General features: G+C 38.7%; 1 protein-coding gene across 1 annotated transcript in view; it reads left to right on the plus strand.

Moving 5' to 3' along the window:
• Arhgef12 (Rho guanine nucleotide exchange factor 12) overlaps window positions 1-21,985 on the plus strand; it is a gene marked incomplete in the record, with an annotated part of 157,785 nt that overhangs the window by 121,262 nt on the left and 14,538 nt on the right. Inside the window, 9 exon segments of the mRNA XM_008826048.3 lie at window positions 394-606; window positions 5,545-5,677; window positions 5,961-5,996; window positions 6,623-6,777; window positions 8,573-8,719; window positions 9,720-9,805; window positions 14,710-14,835; window positions 17,001-17,115; window positions 18,969-19,069. Of these exon segments, the coding sequence (XP_008824270.2) occupies window positions 394-606; window positions 5,545-5,677; window positions 5,961-5,996; window positions 6,623-6,777; window positions 8,573-8,719; window positions 9,720-9,805; window positions 14,710-14,835; window positions 17,001-17,115; window positions 18,969-19,069 (1,112 nt within the window).

Raw genomic sequence — 21,985 nt, forward strand, 5'->3', positions numbered from 1 at the left:
TTCAAGGGTTTGGAAGGCTGGGCTTACATTCAGGGTATACAGACCCATGTGAGGATATACTGGACTGCAGAGGGTGATCACTGGAGTGTCTGCAGCTTTATGTTTCTCAGCATTCTCTGTCTCTATTACCATTGCTCTCCTTTTCTCAACATTCCTTCCTCTTCTGCTTCATCCCTCTCATCTTCTTTTCTACCTTTTTTCCTTATCCTCTCTCCATCTCTTCTCTACCCCATTCTTTTCTCCCTCCTTCCCTTTTTTCTTCTCTCTCTTTCCCTTTGTGTCTATTCCTTGCTGAGTGTAATAATTGCAGACTTTTTTCAGATATTTTCATACCCCTTCCCTCCCCTAAAGCTGTTTTGCAACACAGACCACTAACCATTGCTTTCTTTTCAGTTGGCAGAGCCATGGAAATACAGAAGCTACGCCACCCAAAGCACTTATCCACACCCTCGTCTGTGAGTCCTGAGCCTCAGGACTCTGCTAAGTTGCGCCAGAGTGGGTTAGCAAATGAAGGAACAGACACTGCATGCCTGCCTGCCAGTTCCGTAGCCTCTGTCACTTCAGGGGCTGCTGTTTTCCAAGAAGGAGGGAAAGAGAATGATACGGGTGAGCAGTGCTGTAGTTCAGCTTAACTAGGTATCAAGATTTAAAAACAAGCACATGGACTGAACAATAGAGAAACAGATTATTTTAATTGACACTGAGTCCCAGTTTAATTTGATTTAATCATTTTGGTATTCTACAAACTTATGCTGAATGATAATTTGTTTTCCTACATCCAGAAATACTCACTGAGCTCTTAAGACATAAGCTTGGTGCTAGATGTCAGCATACATTAATTATACACAGATGTTTGCCCTTTGCAGCTTATTAGTTGCATAGGGAAATAGTCACACAAATTGAAAATTGACATTGTAGTCACTGGGTGTGGTGAATACACCTAGAATTACAGGCCTTAAGAGGCAGAAGCAGAAGGATTGCAAGTTCAAGGCCAATATAGGCTGCATAGCAAGGCCCTGCTCATGAACAAACACAACAACAGTAAAAAATTGAGATTGTACCAGTTGCAGGAAAGAAAGGTAAGAGGAAATGAGTAAACTGGCTAGTAATTATTGGCAGATAGGTGTTTTGTTTTTCATTCAGGCAAAGTTGGCATGTTAACAAAGCTGTTTTAATAGAGCCATAAGCATGAGGGTTAAGAAAGAAAGGTGCTCAGCAGAAAATCACATCGGCAAGCATGGATGTTAAATGATGGATGTGAAAGCATGGCTGTGGCTTCTCAAGAGTCACTGAAAGTAAGATATACTCTAGGGGTGGGTATGCTCTCCTCAAGGGACAGTCACCAGATAGGTTTTAATACTTAAAAATTTTAAATTTCATTTATTTTACTTATTTGTGTTGTAGAGTAGGCACATGCCACAGCACACATATGGAGATCAGATGACAACTTGGTGGAATTGGTTCTCTCCTTCCACCATGTGGGTCCCAGGGATCACATTCAGGTCGTCAGGCTTGGCAGCAAGCCCTTTTGCCCGCTATGCCATCTTGCTGGCCCCCAGATAAGTTTTAAGGAAGACTTTTTACAAATAGGAGACCCTGGAGGTTTTTTAAAATGTTAATGAGAACTCAGCAGAGAGAAGAGGTTGAATTGTGGAATAGAATTATTTCTTCACAGCAACAAAAATAGCCAAGTTAGCTATGCAGTTTTTTTATTCTTAAATATAAACATCATTACTCATTGTTAACAAAATTTACTGATTAGAGTCAAGAACTAAGATAATGGATGATGCCCGGTATATTAACTAGTGACATAAAGAGAGAATTTGAAGTAAATAGAAAAGCTACTATAGACATGGAAGATCATTTGATAATAGCTAAGGACTTTAAAAATTGTCTCTAAAGTAGGTAGTATACATGGGAACATTAAAGGAAAGGAAAACTAGGATCCTATGAAAAAGATCTCAAAAGTAAACTTAACTGTTAAATATAGTAAATAATCATTCTGCTGTTAATTGCCTTGTGATAAATTACTCCAAGCTTAATGGCCCAACATAAAAATACACCTCTTCTTGTGAGTGAAGAACTTAAAAGTAGCTTGGCTGGGTGGTTCTAACCTGGAGTCTCAGAGACTAGGAAACCTCCAACTCTGTGCCCACTCAGGTGGCCTCAGCTCCCTGCCAAAGAGCTGGTGGAGTGTTTCAGGATGTCATAGCTAATTTTCCTCAAAGTGATCCAAAGGAGGAGATAAGAAGAAAGCTTTACTGTCTTTTGTGATTTCATTTCTGCAGGTGCACAATCACCTCTGCAGTTTAGAAGCATGTCACTAAATCCAGCTCATTCTTCAGGAGAGAGGAATTAGGATCTACTCCTAAAGGAGGAGTGTCAAAAAATTTTATTAGCATATTCTTAAACCACTGCAGTTGTCGATATTTAAAGGGGCATGGGGAGGTCGGAAGAAGCCTTAAAAGTAAAGGAAACATTTTAGAATCTATGTAAGAAATGTTTTTTAATAATAGGAATTTGAGAGAAAAAGAATATATAGAAAATCACTACAGAGATCTAGCCTGTGTCTCTTTTAGGGAAAGTCAATAAAGTAGAGGTAGAAAAAATAGGAAAAGGTTTTCTAAAGTTGAAATAAACACATTTTTTTCAAAGAAGGGGTTCCCTGAGAACCAACCACTCTTAATATCACTCAATGATGAGGACATCCTAAAAAGTTTTAAGAGAAAGAAAATGAGGATCACATTGTTTTGCTTGTTTCCTCCTAACACTGGATGATGGAATGCAAAAGTGCAGGGCCTTCAGCTGTCTGGAAGAAGGTGGCTTTGCTTTCAGTTGTGCATTCTAAACTAGCTGCGAAATAGGAAGAATAAAGACATTTTTAAATAGCTAAGAATCTAAAACTTAACTCAGACACCCCCTCCTTAAACATTATTTGAGGCTGTATGTCTGCCAAATGAGAGAAAATTAAGAAAGAAGAGTCATGGGATCTAGAGAACAGCAGCAGGAGAGCATCAAAGGCAGTTGGTGGTATCATGGGCAGAGAGAGCTACAGCTCCAGATTGGAACTCAAGGAAATAAGGAATGAGAGGAGGGGTTTGTGATTGATGAGAAGATTTAGTCAAGTGTCTTTTGCAAAAGCATGTGGACCATCTGTAACTGCATTGCCTGGGGGAATGGGGTTGGGGGTGTAAGGGGTTCCTCAGAGCTCCCTGGCCAGTCATTCTAACTATAGATGATCTCTGGGCTCAGTGAGAGACCCTATCTCAAAAAATAAGGTGGAGAACAATCGAGGAAGACACTACATTGATCTTTGGCCTCTTACATATATACACACAAATACCCACACACACTACACACACAACAAAAGGGGATTTTTTAAAAAAATATAAGGTAGGAGAGAAAAAATTGAGACTTGCATTTGACAACAATAAAAGAAAGAAATTAGGAGTACTAAGAAAGAATTGTTCAAGAAGTAAGTCATGTTTGAAACATGAACCGTGCTGGGCATGGTTGCTACATGTATATAATTCCAGAACTTGGAACATGAGTTACAAGTTCTAGGCCAGCCTAGGCTACCTAGTGCGACCTATCTCAAAAACAGAATGAGGGCTGGCAAGATGGCTCAGCAGCTAAAGGTGTTTGCCATGAAGCTTGACCACCTGAGTTCAGTCCCTCAGACACGCTTGGCAGAAGGAGAGAACCAGCTCCTGTAAATTATCCCCTGATTCTGCATGTGCTTGTTTGATTGATGATAGATCGATGAAAAAACATTGTTTTAAATAAAACCAACATGAAACAAAATGAGTGAACTGATCTTAAAGCAGATGCTTGAGTACAAGTCTTCAGTATAAGAAGCATTCAATTTCAAATGGCCTAGGGGGCTGCATCATTGGAGCAGTAAGAAAGAGAATATTCAAACCAGCCCATGTCTATGGTTATGTGTTGTGGGTTCTGTATATGTCTCATCATACTAATGCATGTATGCTTTATGGGTCTTTCAGACTTCTGGGTACTAGGCAGAGTGCAAGTAGATATTTCATTGTGAGTACAGATCAAATATAAGAGAAATTAAAGAAAAAATGCAGTTAGGCACTAAATCCTTAGCCTGACTTATAGAAGAGAGTTGAAATACTCCTTGGTGGCCAGGTGTAGTGGTGCACAGCTTTAATCCCAGCAGAGGCAGGCAGAGACAGGCAAATCTCTGTGAGATTGAGGCCAGCCTGGTCTACATAGTGATTCTAGACCAGCTGGGGGCTACAGGGAGACCCTGTCTCAAAACAAAATAAAAAACTACTTGGAAGAGTAAAATGTAAATATCTTAAATGTTGGACAATGCCTAGTAGCTCATCTGGTGACAATATAATTATTAAACATTGGGAGGGAGCAGGCAGAACATGAAGGCAGGAAGTGTAAGTGAGCAGAGTCCTCAGAGAAGATAGAAATAGTGCCTAAAGAAATCAAGAAAAAGAGAAGTTATATGGAATTGGGCCACTGTAGCTATTGATTAGAAACATGAAAAGGGTGAGGCAGGAGGAGGTTGTTCCTAATCGTAGCTATTCTCAACTGAGGCGTTCCTTTGTCTTGCATTGGTTTTTGTGGGTTTTTTTAAATTTTTTAATTATGTTTTTACAATTTCACATATGTATGCCTGGCATACTGACCACTCTCACCTTCCACCTCCCTATCTCCACTGACCCCCTTCCTCATAAATCTTTCTCTTTCACATTCACGTCTAGTTGTTTTGTTTTGTGACTCACCAAGCTTAACTTACAGTCATTTGCGTGACCATAGATTTGGAGCTATCCGCTGGAGCCTGATAGGCTCAGTAGAGGGTATACGGAAGACAGTGATTCTCCTCCCTCTCTGAGAATCTGTGGATAGCCAATATCAGAGGTAAAGGGTGGGGTTCCACGAACCCCTCCGACTTCCTCAGCTGATAGTTAATAGAGCGGGTCTTATGTGGGCCACTACACAGATAGCTTCAATTCATATGAGTTAATGATTACAGTAGTTGTATCCAGTTTAGGGAAAGGTGTTTTGTAGCCCTTCACCCTATCTTCCAGCTTTTACATAATTCCTGTTCCCTCTTCCTACAATGCTCCCTGAGCCTTAGAGAGAATAAAAATTATTTATTATTAGTGTGCATATGTATGTGTATATGACTGTGTGAGCATTTGCATGCCACGGTGTGAGTAGATTAGAGAACAATGTTTGGAAATTGGCTTTCTCCTTCCATTGTAGGTTCCAAGGATGAAACTTGAGTCACTAGGCTTGTGTGGCAAGTACTTTTACTTGCTGAGCCATCTTGCCAGCTCTTACATTGATTTTTACGAGACTACTTTAAAAGTGATTTTCCTTTTAGTACATTGAAGAGTTTTATGTGTTAAACTTTTGGTTCTTGGTTCTAGCTAGCCTTTTTAAATAAGAATATGACTGTGGATTAGGTTGAAGTTCTGGGAATTAATTCGGTTTTTATTGTTTTTAAACAGTGACTTTATTGAGTATTAACACTCTTCAAATGTCTGGCTTTTGTCTTTTCAGGATCAAAACAAATTGGAGAAACACCAGCACCCGGAGACTGCCTGGACAGCACACCTCGTACTCCCAATACCATTTTTGATTTCCCGCCTCCTTCCTTAGATCAAGTACAGGAGGAGGAATGTGAAGTAGAGAGGTAATTCAGTGAGACCTGGAGAGATCTGGGCAGTGCTTAAAGTTCTTTGAAATAAATACTTCCTATACTTTTGCAACATTTTCTCCTATGTAGTTTTTTGAAAGAAATAAGTTTGGTTGGTAGTAAATATTAAATGGGTACTGAAATTTTCTTTCATTATTTAATGTTAATTTCTGAATTGTTTATCTAGCCATTGGAGTTTAACACTACTGGGGTATCTTTGTTATGTATTTCTTGACCATCCTTTTGCTTTCCTGTGATTCTTTATTCTTTGTTGTTTTAGGGCGACAGAACACGGAACACCAAAGCCCTTTAGAAAGTAAGTGAATCTTAACTAGCTTTATGTAAGTAGAGCTTTTTGTTTTAAAGGCAAAGACCCTGTATAAAACCTGTTAGTATAGAAGAAAACCTTTTGTAAACAAATCATTTGAAAGATAGATGTTAAGGCATATATAACATGAATAAACTGTTTTTAAGAGAGGAGATTGTTTTAGGCTCTATGCTAATTCAGATGCAGAATTCTTCCCGGTTTATACTAATATTAAGACTAATAGAGATGGGGAGATGGCTCAGTTGATAAAGCACTTGCCCACAAGGGTGAGGACCTGAGATCATATTCCCAGCACCAATGTAAAAAGTGAGGTGTAGTGGTGCACACCTGTGATCCCAGTGCTGGGGACGTACAGACAGGAAAATCTCTGGAGTTTACTGGCCAACCAGTCTAGCAGAAATAGTGAGCTCTCAGATCAGTGAGAGACCTGTCTCAAAACATAATCAAGAAAGACATCTGATAACAACCTCTGGCCTCCACATTATCTGCACATTTAAGAATGTGCATCCATACACACACGGGCATTTACACACATAAACACACAAAAGATTTGTATAGTCTCCCATTTATCCACCTGAAGTCCTCAAAGAGAATTCATCTTTTTTCTTCATCAGGTTTGACAGCATAGCCTTTGGAGAAAGTCAAAGCGAGGATGAGCAATTTGAAAATGACCTCGAGACAGATCCACCCAACTGGCAGCAGCTTGTTAGTAGAGAAGTGTTACTGGGACTAAAACCTTCTGAGATCAAAAGACAAGAAGTGATTAATGGTGAGTTTAATCAATTTGTTCATATACATTGAGTTTTATCAGAATAAAGCAAACCTCTCAGTCATGGGGTTTGCTTCATTATCTGATAGCCTTTTGTTTTAAACAAAAGTACAGCCAAACTAGATGGGTTATTATTGAGCCTTTAACTCAAACACTGCAAATGATTTTATGATTAAAGGGTATTTAGCCTTCAGGGTATTGAAGATCCATGGCACTTTACTTTGAGGTTATACTCTAGGCATAGATTGTAAAGAGTAAGCTGAACTTAGATTCATTGAGCTACAGGTGCCAGGTGATGAGAGCAAAACTAGGATTTGCCTTTCAGCTGTAGTATTCTTTAGTAACTGTCATAATTTTATTTCTGGTGCTATGGCAGATATCCTGACCAAAATTCCAGATAATAGTTCATCATTGAGGGGAAATAGAAGCAGGGACTCAAAACAGCTAGTCGTATCCCATCGATAGGAGTAGAGAGAAGTGAATACTCCTGTGCTGTCTACTTGCTCTCATCTAGCTTTGTCCTCTTCTGTATAGTTCAGGACCTCCTGCCCAGGGGACTAGTGCTACCCATGATGGACTGGGTCTTCCTACATCCATTAGCAAGACAGTCCCCCCGAGACATGCCACAGACCAACCTGATAAAGACAATTACTCAGTTGAGATGCTCTTCCCAGGGGGCAAGTTGACATTTAAAACTAACCATCACAGTTATCCTACCATGTACATAACAAGTATGTAACATGGATTCTATACCCTTTACTATCCCTATGACATGATTTGAAAAATATCCTATCTCTGACAATATTGAGATACAATGAAGTTATAGTGGCTCCAGAAATGGGGTTTTGTGGACAAATATCAGAGAACTAAATGCACTATTATTTCTGAAGCAGGCTCAAGGATACATGCTATTGGAGCTTACAGTGTTATATTATGATAAGTTCATATTGCAAATAGATGTGTGAGTTTGGAGGTAAACTGTTAATTAACCTTTAAATACAAAAGAGATTTCTTTTTTTTTGGATCTTTTTGAGACAGGGTCTCCCTGTAACAACAGCTGTCCTTGATTCACTATGGAGACCAGACTGGCTTCAAACTCACAGAGATCCGCCTGCCTCTGCCTCCCAAGTGCTGGGATTAAAGGTGTGCACTACCACGCCCAGTTAAATATCAAAGAGTTTTAAGAGTATTTTAGTTATGCTGGGTTAGTGGCGCACACCCTTAATCCCAGCACTTGGGAGGCAGGGACAGGTGGATCTCTGAGTTCAAGGCCAGCCTGGTCTGCATTGAGTTCCAGGCCAGCTGGGGCTGCAGGGAGACCCTGTCTCAAAAACAAAAGGAATATTTTATTTTGTTTTATTTTATGTATATGTATGTATTGCTTGTAGGTACATTGATGTCATGCTATGCCTGCAGAAGTCAGAGGAGAGCATTAGATCCCCTGGAATTGGAGTTATGGATGGTTGTTAGCTGCCATGTGGGTGCTGGGAACCAAACCCAGGCCCTCTTCAAGAGAAGCCAGTGCTCTTAACCACTGAGCCATCTATCTCTCTAGCTCTATAAATATAAAATAGTTTTGAATGACACTTTTCATATAGCAGTATTTGAGTCAGAGTCACTATGTAGGAGAATTTCATGGAATCAATGTGATTTCAGAAACAGTGCCATCCTTTCTAAATGCTAAATAATTTATTCATGATGCATTTGCTACCTAATTACAGTGAAAGACTGTGTTTGCTCCTATAGAATTAATCTGAATAGAACATTTCATTAACACCTCCCTCTCCTTGCCTAGAATTGTTCTACACTGAAAGAGCTCATGTTCGAACACTGAAGGTTCTTGACCAAGTATTCTATCAACGAGTATCCAGAGAAGGAATTCTGTCACCTTCAGAACTACGAAAGATTTTTTCAAACTTGGAAGATATTCTTCAACTTCATGGTAAGAGAAATTGACTTTGATCATTGTGTCTACATTTCTGATAGAGCAAAGACTATTGACTTAGGGTACCTCTATGATACCATTACAAACAATTTTATTAGCACATCCATCTTAGCTTTCCTGAAATTACATGTGAACCCATAAAGAAAGAAATGATTGGACCATTGACTCAGTCTTTCCCCCTATAATCACAAAGTGTTAACACTGAACTTTGTATCTAAAGTTAGTGAGTAGTCAAAATTATCCTTGAAAATTTCCTATCAATTACAGTCTGCATATAGTTTAAAAATATATATTTCAGGTAGTGATATACATGAAAATGTATTTTGTAAATAGTAATAGGCAATATATAATTTCATGGTGAGATAATTTTCAGAAATCATTCTGTTGCTTAGAATACATTTTATAAATACAGAAAAATTCTACCTCTGACTCTCCCTGGTTGGACTTTTGTAGATAGTTTTAAGACGTTCTTCTCTTCAAAGTCACTATTTCTCTATGACCCTTAAATTTTAGTCTTTCTTGGTCAAAGGAATCAATAACTTTGCCAACCAAATCAATGCCTTTTACAACTTTGTGGCTGATTTCAGGCTTCATCAGCATGCATTAATAACTTCAGGCCTAATTATCCACTGCCTGTGAAATTAACATTTTGAGAGTACTGAGTAGAATCACCTCCGTTCTTTCTGAGTGAGATTACAGATAGTTTTGAGGATAAATGCATATTTGATGCAACTGTACTACATGTAATACACTAGTTACTAAAATGATGTGTAATGCTTTAGGACCTGTTTTTCAAGTAGAACTCACAATTTATAGATACATAAGCATTGTATCCAGATTATATTTAAGTAGATTAAGAGCGGCAGTGCTATTCTGAAATTAAAAAAACAAAAACCCAAAAAACAAACTTAAGCTACTTTGTACTACCAGTAATTCAGATTACAATAAGTGAAATAAGTGTGGACTTAATTTTCTTTCTTTTTTTTCCCCCCTTTAGTTGGGTTGAATGAGCAAATGAAAGCTGTTCGAAAGAGGAATGAGACCTCTGTTATTGACCATATTGGGGAAGATTTGCTCATCTGGGTAAGGACATTTTCTTTTCTTTTAAATATTTTTATATCTATACTTAATCAGATTCAAGGATAAGTAATAAATGATTCCGAACTACAAACTCATCCATTTTGTAGAGTTGATGCAAAGCTTAGACGGGTCCATATTGTGCATTTTCTTGATTATGTTTTAATCACTGTGGGTGTGGTGTCACATTCCTTTAATCCCAGCACTTGGGAGGCAGAGGTAGATAGATCTCTATGAGATCAAGGCCACCCTTGTCTAGCCAGTTCCAGACCAGTTGGGGCTATCAGGAGACCCTGTCTCAAAAACAAAAAACTAAAACAAACAAAAAAGCCAAAAACAGCAAAGTTCTAATAAGTACCCAATCAGACAAAGTGCTTTACTTTGTTGGAATAAAGATGATGGTAGGGGCTGGAGAGAAGGCTTAGTGGTTAAGAGCACTGGTTGCTCTTACAAAGGACCTGGGTTGGATTCCAGCACCCACATGGTAGTTCCAGGGGCTCCAACTCCCTCTTCTGGCCTCTGCAGGCATTGCATGACATGGATGCACTTACATGCAGGTGATACACTTATACACATAAAATAAAATACACTCAAAATAAAAATAATAAAATAATTTTTTGAAAAGGAATAAAGAGTAAAATGGATCTTACTAATTAAAATGATGCACAGTTTTAGCTATTAGCTACCTCTGCACAAATCCTAAACATGTACTGTATAGTAGTAGACAATTACATATCATTAATGCCATCATACTAGCAAATATAGTGAAAGTAGCTTAATCTTGTTTATAATATAAAGGAAGAATCTAATAGCTATAGTAACTGTCAAATTCTGTCTTTTCTGCTGACTCTATCCATATATATATATATATATATGGGCAAGACTGCCTGGTGTTGAGATATAGTAGCAATCAAAACAGACAAAGTTCCTGCCTTTGTAGAGCTTATACTTAAGTGGGAAAATACTGTGTGGTGTTTCTGTTTTGTCTTGTCTTGTCCTGTCTTGTCCTGTCCTGTCCTGTCCTGTCCTGTCCTGTCCTGTCCTGTCCTGTCTGTCTTGTCTTATCCCACCTCGTGTCTCGTCTCATCTCGTCTTGTCTCGTCTTGTCTCGTTCACACTGTACAGTCTAGGCTGGTCTTGAGCTCTCAGAGATCTGCCTGCCTCTGTCTCCAGAGTGCTAGGATTAAAGGTATGTACCACCATGCCCAGCCAGTCAGTTGGTTTTTTTAACCCATGATAAGTATGACAAAAGGGATGAGCATAGGTTATTGTGGGACCTAAACTGAGACATAGTAAACTCTGAGGAAAATAACTGATCTAAGCTTTGCAAGAAAATAACAGCTAAGGCTGTGAATAGTCCTGATGTCTGTGGCTCACAATTTGAACAGAAGCTGAAGAGGAACATTTTAGGTATGCCTACAGAAGTTTACTTCATCATATTCACTACTTAGGAAATGCCAATTATATTTCACAATTACAACTTTTTAAACAATTGAAAATTAGAAATTTAACTGAGCAGTCTTAACCTTACTATTTTATTGGTGGTAAGATCACCACCCCAAATCCAGTAAGTTAACAGTAGATCTCTTTTTAAGCAGTTGGTTCAGAACCAGAGCAGGACATCTTAATCCAATCCCACCTTGATTTTAATGAACTTTTAGGCTGATTCTCACATTATTGTTTCTAAACACAAGTCAAGCACATTTCTGTTGGCTTTGGCTCATTGTTCAACTTGAAACAGAAAGGTTTTTTTGTTTTGTTTTTAAATATGACAGCATGGCATCAATTTTCTGTGCCAAACTTGGGTTAAAAGTTGAAAGACATACAGACTTAAGAAACTGCACCTTGATTCCTAAGCAGGTTCATTTGTGCATTTTAAAATTTATGTTACAAAGCATTACAGCATACAGAAATATCCAACAGTGAAAAACATAATTTAAAATTCCAATTTCTCACTAAGGTAACAGTCCCTCATGGAACCACATGTGGACACTGCCCATTTAAGGACTTCCTTTGCACTGAAAATGTGTTATATCTTGAGAGGGCATTCAAAGAACATAAACAATATAGATATAGATGAACTCATTATTATGCCTTTTTAATAATTACCCTTCTTTTCTCCTCTCTGAGCATTAGACTATACCAGCCACCTACATTTGTTTACATATATACATGTAGACCTTATAAGCTAGGATCCACATATGAGGAGAATGTGTATTGTTTTTTCTTTCTGAGATAGGGTGATTTCACTTAATAGTATACATTCTAAGTCCATCCATTTTCCTGTGGATTTTGTTATGTAGTTTTTATTTGTTTGTTTGTTTTTCCCTTTTGTTGTGAGGCAAGGTCTCAGTATGTAGCCCTAGTTGACCTAGAACTCAGAGATCTGCCTGCTTCTACTTTTGGATTAAAGGCATGCACCTCCACTCCTGACCTGATGTCATTTTTCTTTAGCGCTGAATAATATTCATTCATATATATATATCAACTTTTCATTATCCATTTATTTGAATCTTTTATAAATATTTAACACCAGTGTCTAGTGAGATCATTAGTAAAGAACAGAAGTCAAATTGGTCCTTTGATCGTAGTTATACTGCCTAAATCTAAGGTAAAATAGACCTGTGAACATAATGGGGCCGCAGACACTTCTTTTAGAACATGCAAAAAAGTGGTTGTTTGCTTGCTTGTTTGTTTTTTCAGTGCTGAGGATGGAACCCAGGGCTTTACATATGCTAGGGAAGCATTCTACCACTGAGCTATACCCCCAGCCCCAAGAAGTGTATTAACCAATATGGTATAAAAAATTTTGAGGAAAACCCAGATTGGTCTATTCATTCTTATTTTCCTATTTTTAGTTTTAGTTTTTTGATTTATTTTTCATGGCCAGGGCTTTGCACATGGTAAGCATATGTTCTAGCTCTGAGCTAGTCCTTCATTCCCACTCCTGGCATTTAATTTTGTTGTTGGTGGTGGTAGTTTTGGTTTTGAGTTTTTTGAGACAGGGGTCTTCCTTGGAGCCTCAACTGGCCTGGAACTTGCTATGTAGACCAGGCTGGCCTGGAATATCCCAAAGATCCTCCTGCCTCTGCCTTCTGAGTGTTGGGATTAAAGATGCACGCTACCACACCTGTATAAATTATTTTTAAATTTATTATTGTTGTAGGGGAGGTCATGCACCTACCTACCATGGCGCATGTGGAGGTCAGAGGACAACTCTATCGAGTTGTCTCCTTTCATCTTTATGTGGGTTCCAGAGATCAAACGTGCATCATGAGACTTGTGCAGCAAGCACTTTACCTGCTGAGCCACCTTGCCCGTCTCCTGCCATTAAAAAAAAATAGTTTTGGAGAATTTTTTTCCCAGTGTTAGTCACTTAGAATTATCTTGTATGTGCATAAAGTACTTGTAAAACTGCTGTAGAACTGCTGGGGGTTGGTAGCATCGTTCTCTTTTATAAACCTAGCTGTTCTTGGTGTTTCTTGTTGTTTCTGTAGTACATTGATAGAATAATAGCAATAATATTGCCAGTCACATTTATCTCCTTCCCTCCCTCCTGCTAGGGATTGAACTCAGGGCCTTGTGTCTGCTAAGCAAGTTTTCTATCACTGAACCACATCCTCAGCCTCACTGTCCTATTAATTAGAATATAGACTTTGACCTATTAAAATTTTCTTTGTATGTGGGACTGGAGAGATGGCTCAGGGGTTAAGAGCATTGGCTGCTCTTACAAAGGACCCTGGTTCAGTTCCCAGCACACACATAGCAGCATCAGGGGATTTTAACACCCTCTTCTGGCCTCCTTGAGCACCAGGCACACACATAGTACCCATATATGCATGCAAGCAAACACACAGATAAAATAGAAATAAATCTTTTATTTTTTTAATGTTTGTTGTGTATGATCTACTTGAAGAAAATGGCTTATGTATAGATATACCACTAAAGGATATTTTACAAAATGCTTCCTGTATAGACTTTGGGGAATGTGGAAGATTGAGTGGAAAGCCCTCCTTGTAAAATAGAGCAGTTATTCACAAACACAGAAGGAGTATTAAAAGCTAGCTGTGATGGTACACTCCTGTAATCCCAGCGCTCAGGAGACCGAGGCAGTGGGACTGGGAGTTTGGGCCCAGCCTGGGCTATATAGTGAGTTTTAAGTCAGCCGGGGTTACCTGGTAAGATCTTGTCTCAGAAAAACAAAAATAAATAGATTTTTTTTTTTTAACATAGATGACTACCAGGTGTGGTGGTGCACACCTTTTATCTCAGGATGCAGAGGCAGGTGGATGGATCTCTATGAGACTGAGGCCAGCCTGGTCTACATAACAAATTTTAGGCCAGCTAGGGTTCCTGGGAGACCCTGTCTCCAAAAAGACAAAAAGAAAAGAAAAAAATAAAAGTAAAAAAGACCACCTCCTCATGCAGTTATTAGGCATTTCATTGGGAACCTTAAAGCTATAGCATATATAAACTTTAAAATTGCAACTTCAATTTACAAATGAAGAGGCATAATTTTTGGTAAAATAGGTTCATAAGTTCATGGATCTACCCCTAAGCTTCTACACAGGTGAAACAGAAGAATTTAGCTTTATTTCCACCCTGCCCATGAATAGTGTGTTTCATAGTCAGTAGGAAAGAAAGCTAGTAATACAAGACTTTGCCTCCTAGAATAATAGAAGAGTAGGCCACTAGCACAAGAACATTGGCGTGAGATCAGAAAGGTCTGCATGTGTCCAGGTAGACCATCTTAATGCAGAACCATTGTTCCAGATGTACAGATGCAGTTCTGTGTCTCTTGTCATTCGAGTATGCTTATTTCATTGTTGAAAGCATTGCAGCTATCTCATTGTGCTCGGCCTTGTGTAAGCTCAGTACCTCATTCTATTTTCCTTGTACTCTTGACATAGTTCAGTGGACCAGGGGAGGAGAAGTTGAAACACGCTGCTGCTACATTTTGCAGTAACCAACCTTTTGCTCTGGAAATGATCAAGTCTCGTCAGAAAAAGGATTCTCGATTCCAGACTTTTGTACAAGTGAGTTGTGAGGGGGAAACAAAACAAAACAGGTTTTTAATTAATAGAATAAAGTTCAGGAATTCTGACTTAGATTGATATTTAGAAATATTACATTTATGTTAACATTTTTAAAGCTTTATGTAACCTCTTAAACAACTGGAAAAAGTAGATTATTTGAAAATGATGAAGTAAAAAATACATATCAAGATCGAAATATTTGACATAGATGCCCACACTGCTATAGCAGTTTTAATATTTATTTATTTATTTTTATCTTAATGTATATGAGTGTATTGCCTGCATGTATGTAAGTGTACCCATGTCATGCAATGCTTGAGGAGGTCAGAAGAGGGTGTCAGATTCCTTGGAACTTGAGTTATGAATGATTGTGAGCTGCCATGTGGGTGCTGGGAACCGAACCCGGGTTCTCTGCAAGAGCAGCCAGAGCTCTTAAGTGCTGAGCCGTCTCTCCAGCCCCACTATAGCAGTTTTAATTAGGAGTCATACAGCTTGTGTGTGTGTGTGTGTGTGTGTGTGTGTGTGTGTGTGTGTGTGTGTGTGTAAAATCTAGGCAAGCAGTCTGCCACTGAACTAGGTCCCTAGCTCTTTTTATGTGTTTTGAGATGGGTCTTATTAAGTTGTCCAGGCTAGCTTTTAATTACTCTATAGCCTGTGCTGGCATTGAACTTTAGGTCCTCCTGGCTTAGTCTCTGAATCCCTAGCTGGTATCACAGACCTGTGCCACCAGGCCTAGCTGTATTCATTTTTTTTTTTTTTTTTTTTTTTTTTTAAAAACAGGCTGGCCTCAAACTCACAGAGATCCACCTGCCTCTGCCTCCCAAGTGCTGAGATTAAAGGCATGCGTCACCACGCCTGGCTTGTATTCACTTATTTAAAAAATATTGTTAAGATGGGAGAACGGGTTCATAGCCAGCTTAGGAAGCTGTAACAGCAATTATACTCACTAGAATAGGGCTATACACTAGACAAAGAAGAGTCTAAAGCTATAGGCTATATTCAGTCTGCTTCCTGTTTTTGTAAAGTTTTATTTGGACAAGATGTACTCATTTTCTATTGCTGCATTGTTAAGTGGCAGCCACAGCTTTGTTTTTAAAAATTATCATGTCACGGTTTTGTGGTTTAGGAGTATGATTATGGTCTAGCAGGATTCTTTCCCCTGGACTTTAATCAAAATGAAGGATAGAGCTGCAGTTCTCACCAGAAGCTGGAGAGCATTTTCTAAACTCAGTCATTGATACTAGAATTCATTTTCTTGTAAATGCAAAACCGAGGTATCTGCTGGCATGCTAGTTGTTGGTTAGGACCCAGTTCCAGCTTCTAGAGGATACCCCCATTTCTCTTCATGTAGTCCCCTAGGCAGTTGACTTTTTTCCCTAGGCCAGTAGGAATGCTTCCCTTTGATCCAGGTTTCATTTAAAGCCACCTCTGATCAAGTCAGACCCGCCTGGGACAGCGTCCATTTTTGATTAACTCAAACTTAGGTAACTAATCATAGGATTACTAACCCTTCATCTTAACAGATCCCATTTACACTTCAAGGGGATAGAATTTTACAGGGTAGGTACACCAGATAGTAGGAATCTTGGGGGATACCTTATAGGTTTATATTTTTATTATACAGAGCCATGTTCATTCATTTGTAGATTATCTATGGCTGGTTTTTGCTAAAACAGCAGACTCAAATAGAGAGACTGGCTTAAAGTATGCATTGTCACATTATTGAAAAGTTTACAGACCTGGTATATATGAGCTGACATATCCAGACTAGTGATCTATTGTATCTACTTGGAATAGCAGATAAGTTAAGTGAACATTAGGTGGCAGTGCAAATCAGGAAAATGTTCATAAGTTTTCAAGAAAGGAGAAGGTTAAAGCTATTTTAATACAAAAATGTAATTCTTAGAGTTCATCATAGATGCTGTCAGCCCTTCTTTAAACAGATATCAGAAACCATTGGTTAGGAGATGTAGGCTCTGTTCCATTATTTGGTTAGAGAGGAAGCAGAAGTAGGGTGTGGCAGTGCTTTGTATTCTTCTTTTTAAATCTTGATTTTATAACTAGACCTCTGATTTAATAAGCACTTACGGTGGATACCAGGTACGTATTATGTAGTTATCTGTCCTAATAAGAATCATGAATTGACTTCTTTCACTTTAATTTAGGATGCTGAGAGTAATCCCCTGTGTCGTCGTCTTCAGCTGAAGGATATCATTCCCACCCAAATGCAGAGACTTACTAAGTACCCACTTCTTTTGGATAATATTGCCAAATACACAGGTACAGAATTCTTATTGAAATAAAATAGGGGACTGGCAGGATGGCTCAGCACTTAAGAGCCCTTGCTGCTCTTCCAGAGGTCCGGAGTTCAGATCCTAGCACCTATGTCTGGCTGCTCAGTCACCTGTAGCTCCAGCTCCAAGGGATCTGATGCCCTCATCTGGCCTCAAAGAACACCCGCACACACATTTGCATACTCACACACAGACACATGAATACTTAGAAATTTAAGGAACCAAAACCAAGTAATCTCTCACATCATCCTGGTGCCCAGAATTGGATTTCTACCAGTAGTATGACAAGATTTTTGAACAAGACGCAGTTCAGTTTTTTCAGTCCGTTTGATCTAACATCCTCCATTAGTAGTTCTGGCACAGAATTTGGCATACTGTAGCTCAGGGGCTATAGTAAACTCATTGCCTGTTTCCTGTTTTAAAAAAAAAAATTTTTTTTAAGGCAAGGTTTCATGGAGCCCAGGCTGGTCTTGAACTTGCTGTATAGCTGAGCTGAGGATAACCTGGAACTCCTGATCCTCCTGTCTTCCTTTTTTAGGTGCTTGGGATTATAGACTTGTTCTACTACTCCTGGTTCTCACTGCCTGTTTTTATAAATAAAGTTCTATTGTAGTACAACACAGCCACACCCATCATTTTGCATACTTTTCAAGTGCTTTTGTACTAACCAACAGAGTTGAGGAGTTGGAACAGAGGCCATTTGACCTGCACAGTATACATACAGTAATTATCATCTGACCTTGTATAGGAAAAATTCACTTTTTGTTAAAACAGGGACTCACTATGTGGCTTTGGCTAGCCTAGACCTCAGTATGTAAACCAGGCTGGCCTCAAACTCACAGCCACTTGCCTCTGCCTTGCAAGTGTTGAGATTAAAGGTACCTGCCACCACACCCAGCCTAAATTCACCCATTTTTGTTTTTAGTAAATATATTTGCCTTGAAGAGCTTTAATACTAGGTCTAAAGGATGTTTTGTCTGTGCACAAATTTTTGTGAAGCCAAACCAATGCATTATAATTCCAACTTTCTCACTCTGAAACATGGAATGAATCTGAGTTTCATCACTAGGCTGGCTGTAGAGCTTACGGAGTGAATGAGGCCTACCCCGGGAGTGCAGTTTTATTTAATACATTATATAAAACACCATTCTCAAATCTAGGGTTCTATATTGTGATTTCTTTTTTCTTTCTTTCTTTTTTTCAGTACTGAGGATTGAACTCAGGGGTTTATATATATTAGGCAAGTGCTCTATGACTGATCTACATCTCCAGTCCCTTTTTAAAATTTTTATTTTGAGTTAGGTCTCACTATATAGCTGAGGCTGGCCTCAAGCTTGTGATCCTCCTGCCTCAGTCTCCTAAGTAACCTGTAGCCTCACACTTTGCTCTGTATTCTTTTTATAAATGAAGCATTGGATTTTAACTATTTTGTGTGTTTTGCCTGCATATATGTGCACCTGCGTATAGTGCCTGCAGAGGCCAGAAGAGGGCATCAGATCCTCTGGAACTGGAGTTAAGAACAGTTGTTAGCTACCATGTGGGTGCTGGGAACTGAACTCGGGTCCTCTGCAAGAGCTTCAAGTGCTCTTAACCACTTGCCATCTCTCCAGCCCTGCAAAATGTATGTTTTAAAGTATGATAATCAGAAGTGTCACCTTTTCAGAGACTCCCTGAACTGAGACTTTGCCATAGGTTGCCATAGGTTTTAACATAGTATAAAAATGTTATCAATATTATATATGTTCTGACACTCACTTGAATAGAGTAAAATTGTGTGTGTGTGTGTGTGTGTTTATCATTTTCTCTACTTTCTGTTTTTAATTTCTTCCACATATTTAGAATGGCTACCAGAAAAGGAGAAGGTGAAGAAGGCTGCAGATCACTGTCGACAGATCTTAAATTATGTAAATCAGGCTGTCAAGGAGGCAGAAAACAAGCAGGTAAAAAGAAAGGCAAGATACAGAATGGAATTAGAAAATACTAAATTGGTATTATCTAGAATCTGAAATAAATGAAATATCATTATATAATTGATGAGCAGGATATTTATTAGCTACCATGTAGTACATGGGTCCAGATTGTCAGAGATGTGTCTCTAACTGCCTGTTTGCTCCTCTGCTCTTGAGTTTACTTAACAGGTATTTGTAGTACATGTACTGTATGCTGGACAAAGAGTACCAAGTGCATGAGAAAAATGAATTCAGTGACCCCACACACTGAGCTTGTTTTCTAAAAGCACAAGATTATAGTACATGTGTTTTGTGTGAGTTGTGGTAAGTGTTACAAAGGAATTTCAGGATGCTGCGAGTATCTTATAAGGGGCCTACCCTAGTGTGGAGATGGTAGGTGGTGGCTCTCAGAGAAAGCTTCTTTGAAGAATTGACATTTGAGCCACACATACTCAGAAGGAAAAGCAGAAATGAACCCAGACAGTGTGAAAAGAGCAAGCTAGAGATGCAGAAAGAATATGAATAATCAAAAGATTAGATTAGGATCTAAGCATAAAGCACTTTTTCAACCTTGTTAAAGACTTAGATTTTTGTTCGAAGAGCAGTAGGAATGGACTTTAGTCAAACTGGTCAGTGGAGAGTGGGTTGAAGGAGGAAGATATGGATGTGAGAGCCTAGGTAACAGTTTGTCAGCAGTCCAAAAATCAATGATGGCAGCACAGAGCAAGGCAAGAATTGGATAACTTCTTATACAGTTAGTGGCACTTGTTGACTGATCAGAAGAAGGATGTGAAGAAAGATGATGTCAATAAGAAATACCTAGGTTTCTGGATTGTACCTGTAGACAGACAGGAGGGTTAGAGAAGCCCCAGGCTTGTGGGGAAGATGGGTTCAGTTTGGGGCATCAGGTAGAGATGCATAGGGAGCAGTTTTTGCATGGGCCCAGCTCCAGTAAGACTATAATGAAGATAAGAATGTAATAGTGTAAGCATATAGGAACCATTGCATCTTTGGGCATATTTGTCATTTCTTAGGAACTGAATATGATAACTTTGTTGGTAAGACTGTAGAAAAACTATACTTTCAAATGTGTTGTTTGGAGTTTAAAATGATAAAACTCCAGGAGGAAATTTGGCAGTATCTGTCTAAGTTAAAAGGGTTCATACCAGTACTTCAACCCTTTGGCTTGACAATTTCATTTATAGAGATTTACTGAAGAGAAATGAAGATGTATGCCTACAAACCAACTTATGCATGAATTGTTCAGTAGTAGCCCCAAATGGAAACAGCTCAAGTATTCACCAGGAGGAGAGTGGATAAACCAACTGTGGTATAGTCATAAAATAGAATTTAGAAATGCACCAGTGATAAAAAAAAAAGAATAATCTAATAAACATTATGAAGAATGAAAGAAACCAGACACAAAAGAATACATGCCCATAATTCTATTTACATGAACTTGTAAGAGACTAAACTGATTTGTGATAGGAAAAAAAATAAGACAAAACATTTGCCAGTGGGACATGGGTATAGAGGTGAACTGGGAAGAAGCACAGGGAGACACTCTGGGAGCACACTCATGTTTCATATCTTGGTAGGCATTTGAGTTGCACAAGTGTGTGTTTGTCAGAATTCATGGAAAAATCCACTTAAAACACATGCATTTTACTATGTATAAAATTTGCTTTTTCTTGGGGCTAGAGAGATGGTTCAGCAGTTAAGAGCACTGACTACTCTTGCAGAGGACCTGGGTTCGATTCCCAGCACCCACATGGCAGCTATGAACCATCCTTAACTCCAGTTCCAGGGGAATCCAAAGCCCTCTTCTGACCTCTGTGGCATTGCACAACATGTGTGCACTCACATACGTGCAGACAGTACACTCATACACATAAAATAAAAGTAATAAATATGTTTTTTTAAGTTTACTCTTTCTTAAGAACCATTATTAAGAACTGGCAGGATGGCACCTGCTGCCAAAACTTTACAGCCTGAGATTGATTCCCAGGATCCATGTTGTGGAAGAAGAGCACTGACTATCCCACAAGTTGTCCTCTGACCTCACATGTGTCATGTGTCCGTCCCGTCCCGTCCCCTCCGCCATATACACGAACACAGCAACTCCCATACACACAAGATTTTTTAAAAAAGAAAAGAATCATTAACAAATATTGAACTCATAATGATACACATGCTACAGAACTTAGGAGGGATGAATACTTGGGTCTATGATTATTTGAAATGCATCTAGAAAATTTAATTGAGTTGGATATAGAGATGAAGAAGATAGGTATGTAACAAACAGCAAATATTGATTGTGGGATGTAGGTAGTAGGTATATAGATATTGACATATTAGAAGTCTTTGTATTTGGACATGTTTATTATGTTGAGGAAAAATATATCCTTTGATACAATAGTTCTTTTAGAAATTTAATCTACTTGCCTATCTACATAGGTATATAAAAGTATGGGTTTAAAGCCATTTTATTACAGTATTATTTATTGGCAAACATTGAAAGTAACATAAAAATGCCTGTCAGTGAGGTATAAATTCTAGTGATTCACAGAGTTTGAATACTGTATGGTTATTGATGAAAATGAACACCTCGCTGTGCTAATGTGGAACAATATCCAAGATGCAGTGATGAGTCCCACACACAGAGAAAGAGTATCTTATAAACAGATAAGTCACCATTTAAATGAGGAATGCATGCTGAGAAGCTAGAGGACTGCATATATGAATATAGTGTTCGATCACATCCTGTTTTAAAAGGTTTTATACATGCACAACACAGAGAGACAAACATATACACATACATTCTATTTGCATAGGAGTTTCCTCAAAGGCTAACCAAGAAATAAACATTAGTGATTAGTTCTTTAGAGAAAACAGGCGGTGGGTGGG

The sequence above is a fragment of the Nannospalax galili genome, unplaced genomic scaffold (genome assembly GCF_000622305.1).
Source record: "Nannospalax galili isolate Female #2095 unplaced genomic scaffold, S.galili_v1.0 scaffold229, whole genome shotgun sequence".
NCBI classification, from domain to species: Eukaryota; Metazoa; Chordata; class Mammalia; order Rodentia; family Spalacidae; genus Nannospalax; species Nannospalax galili.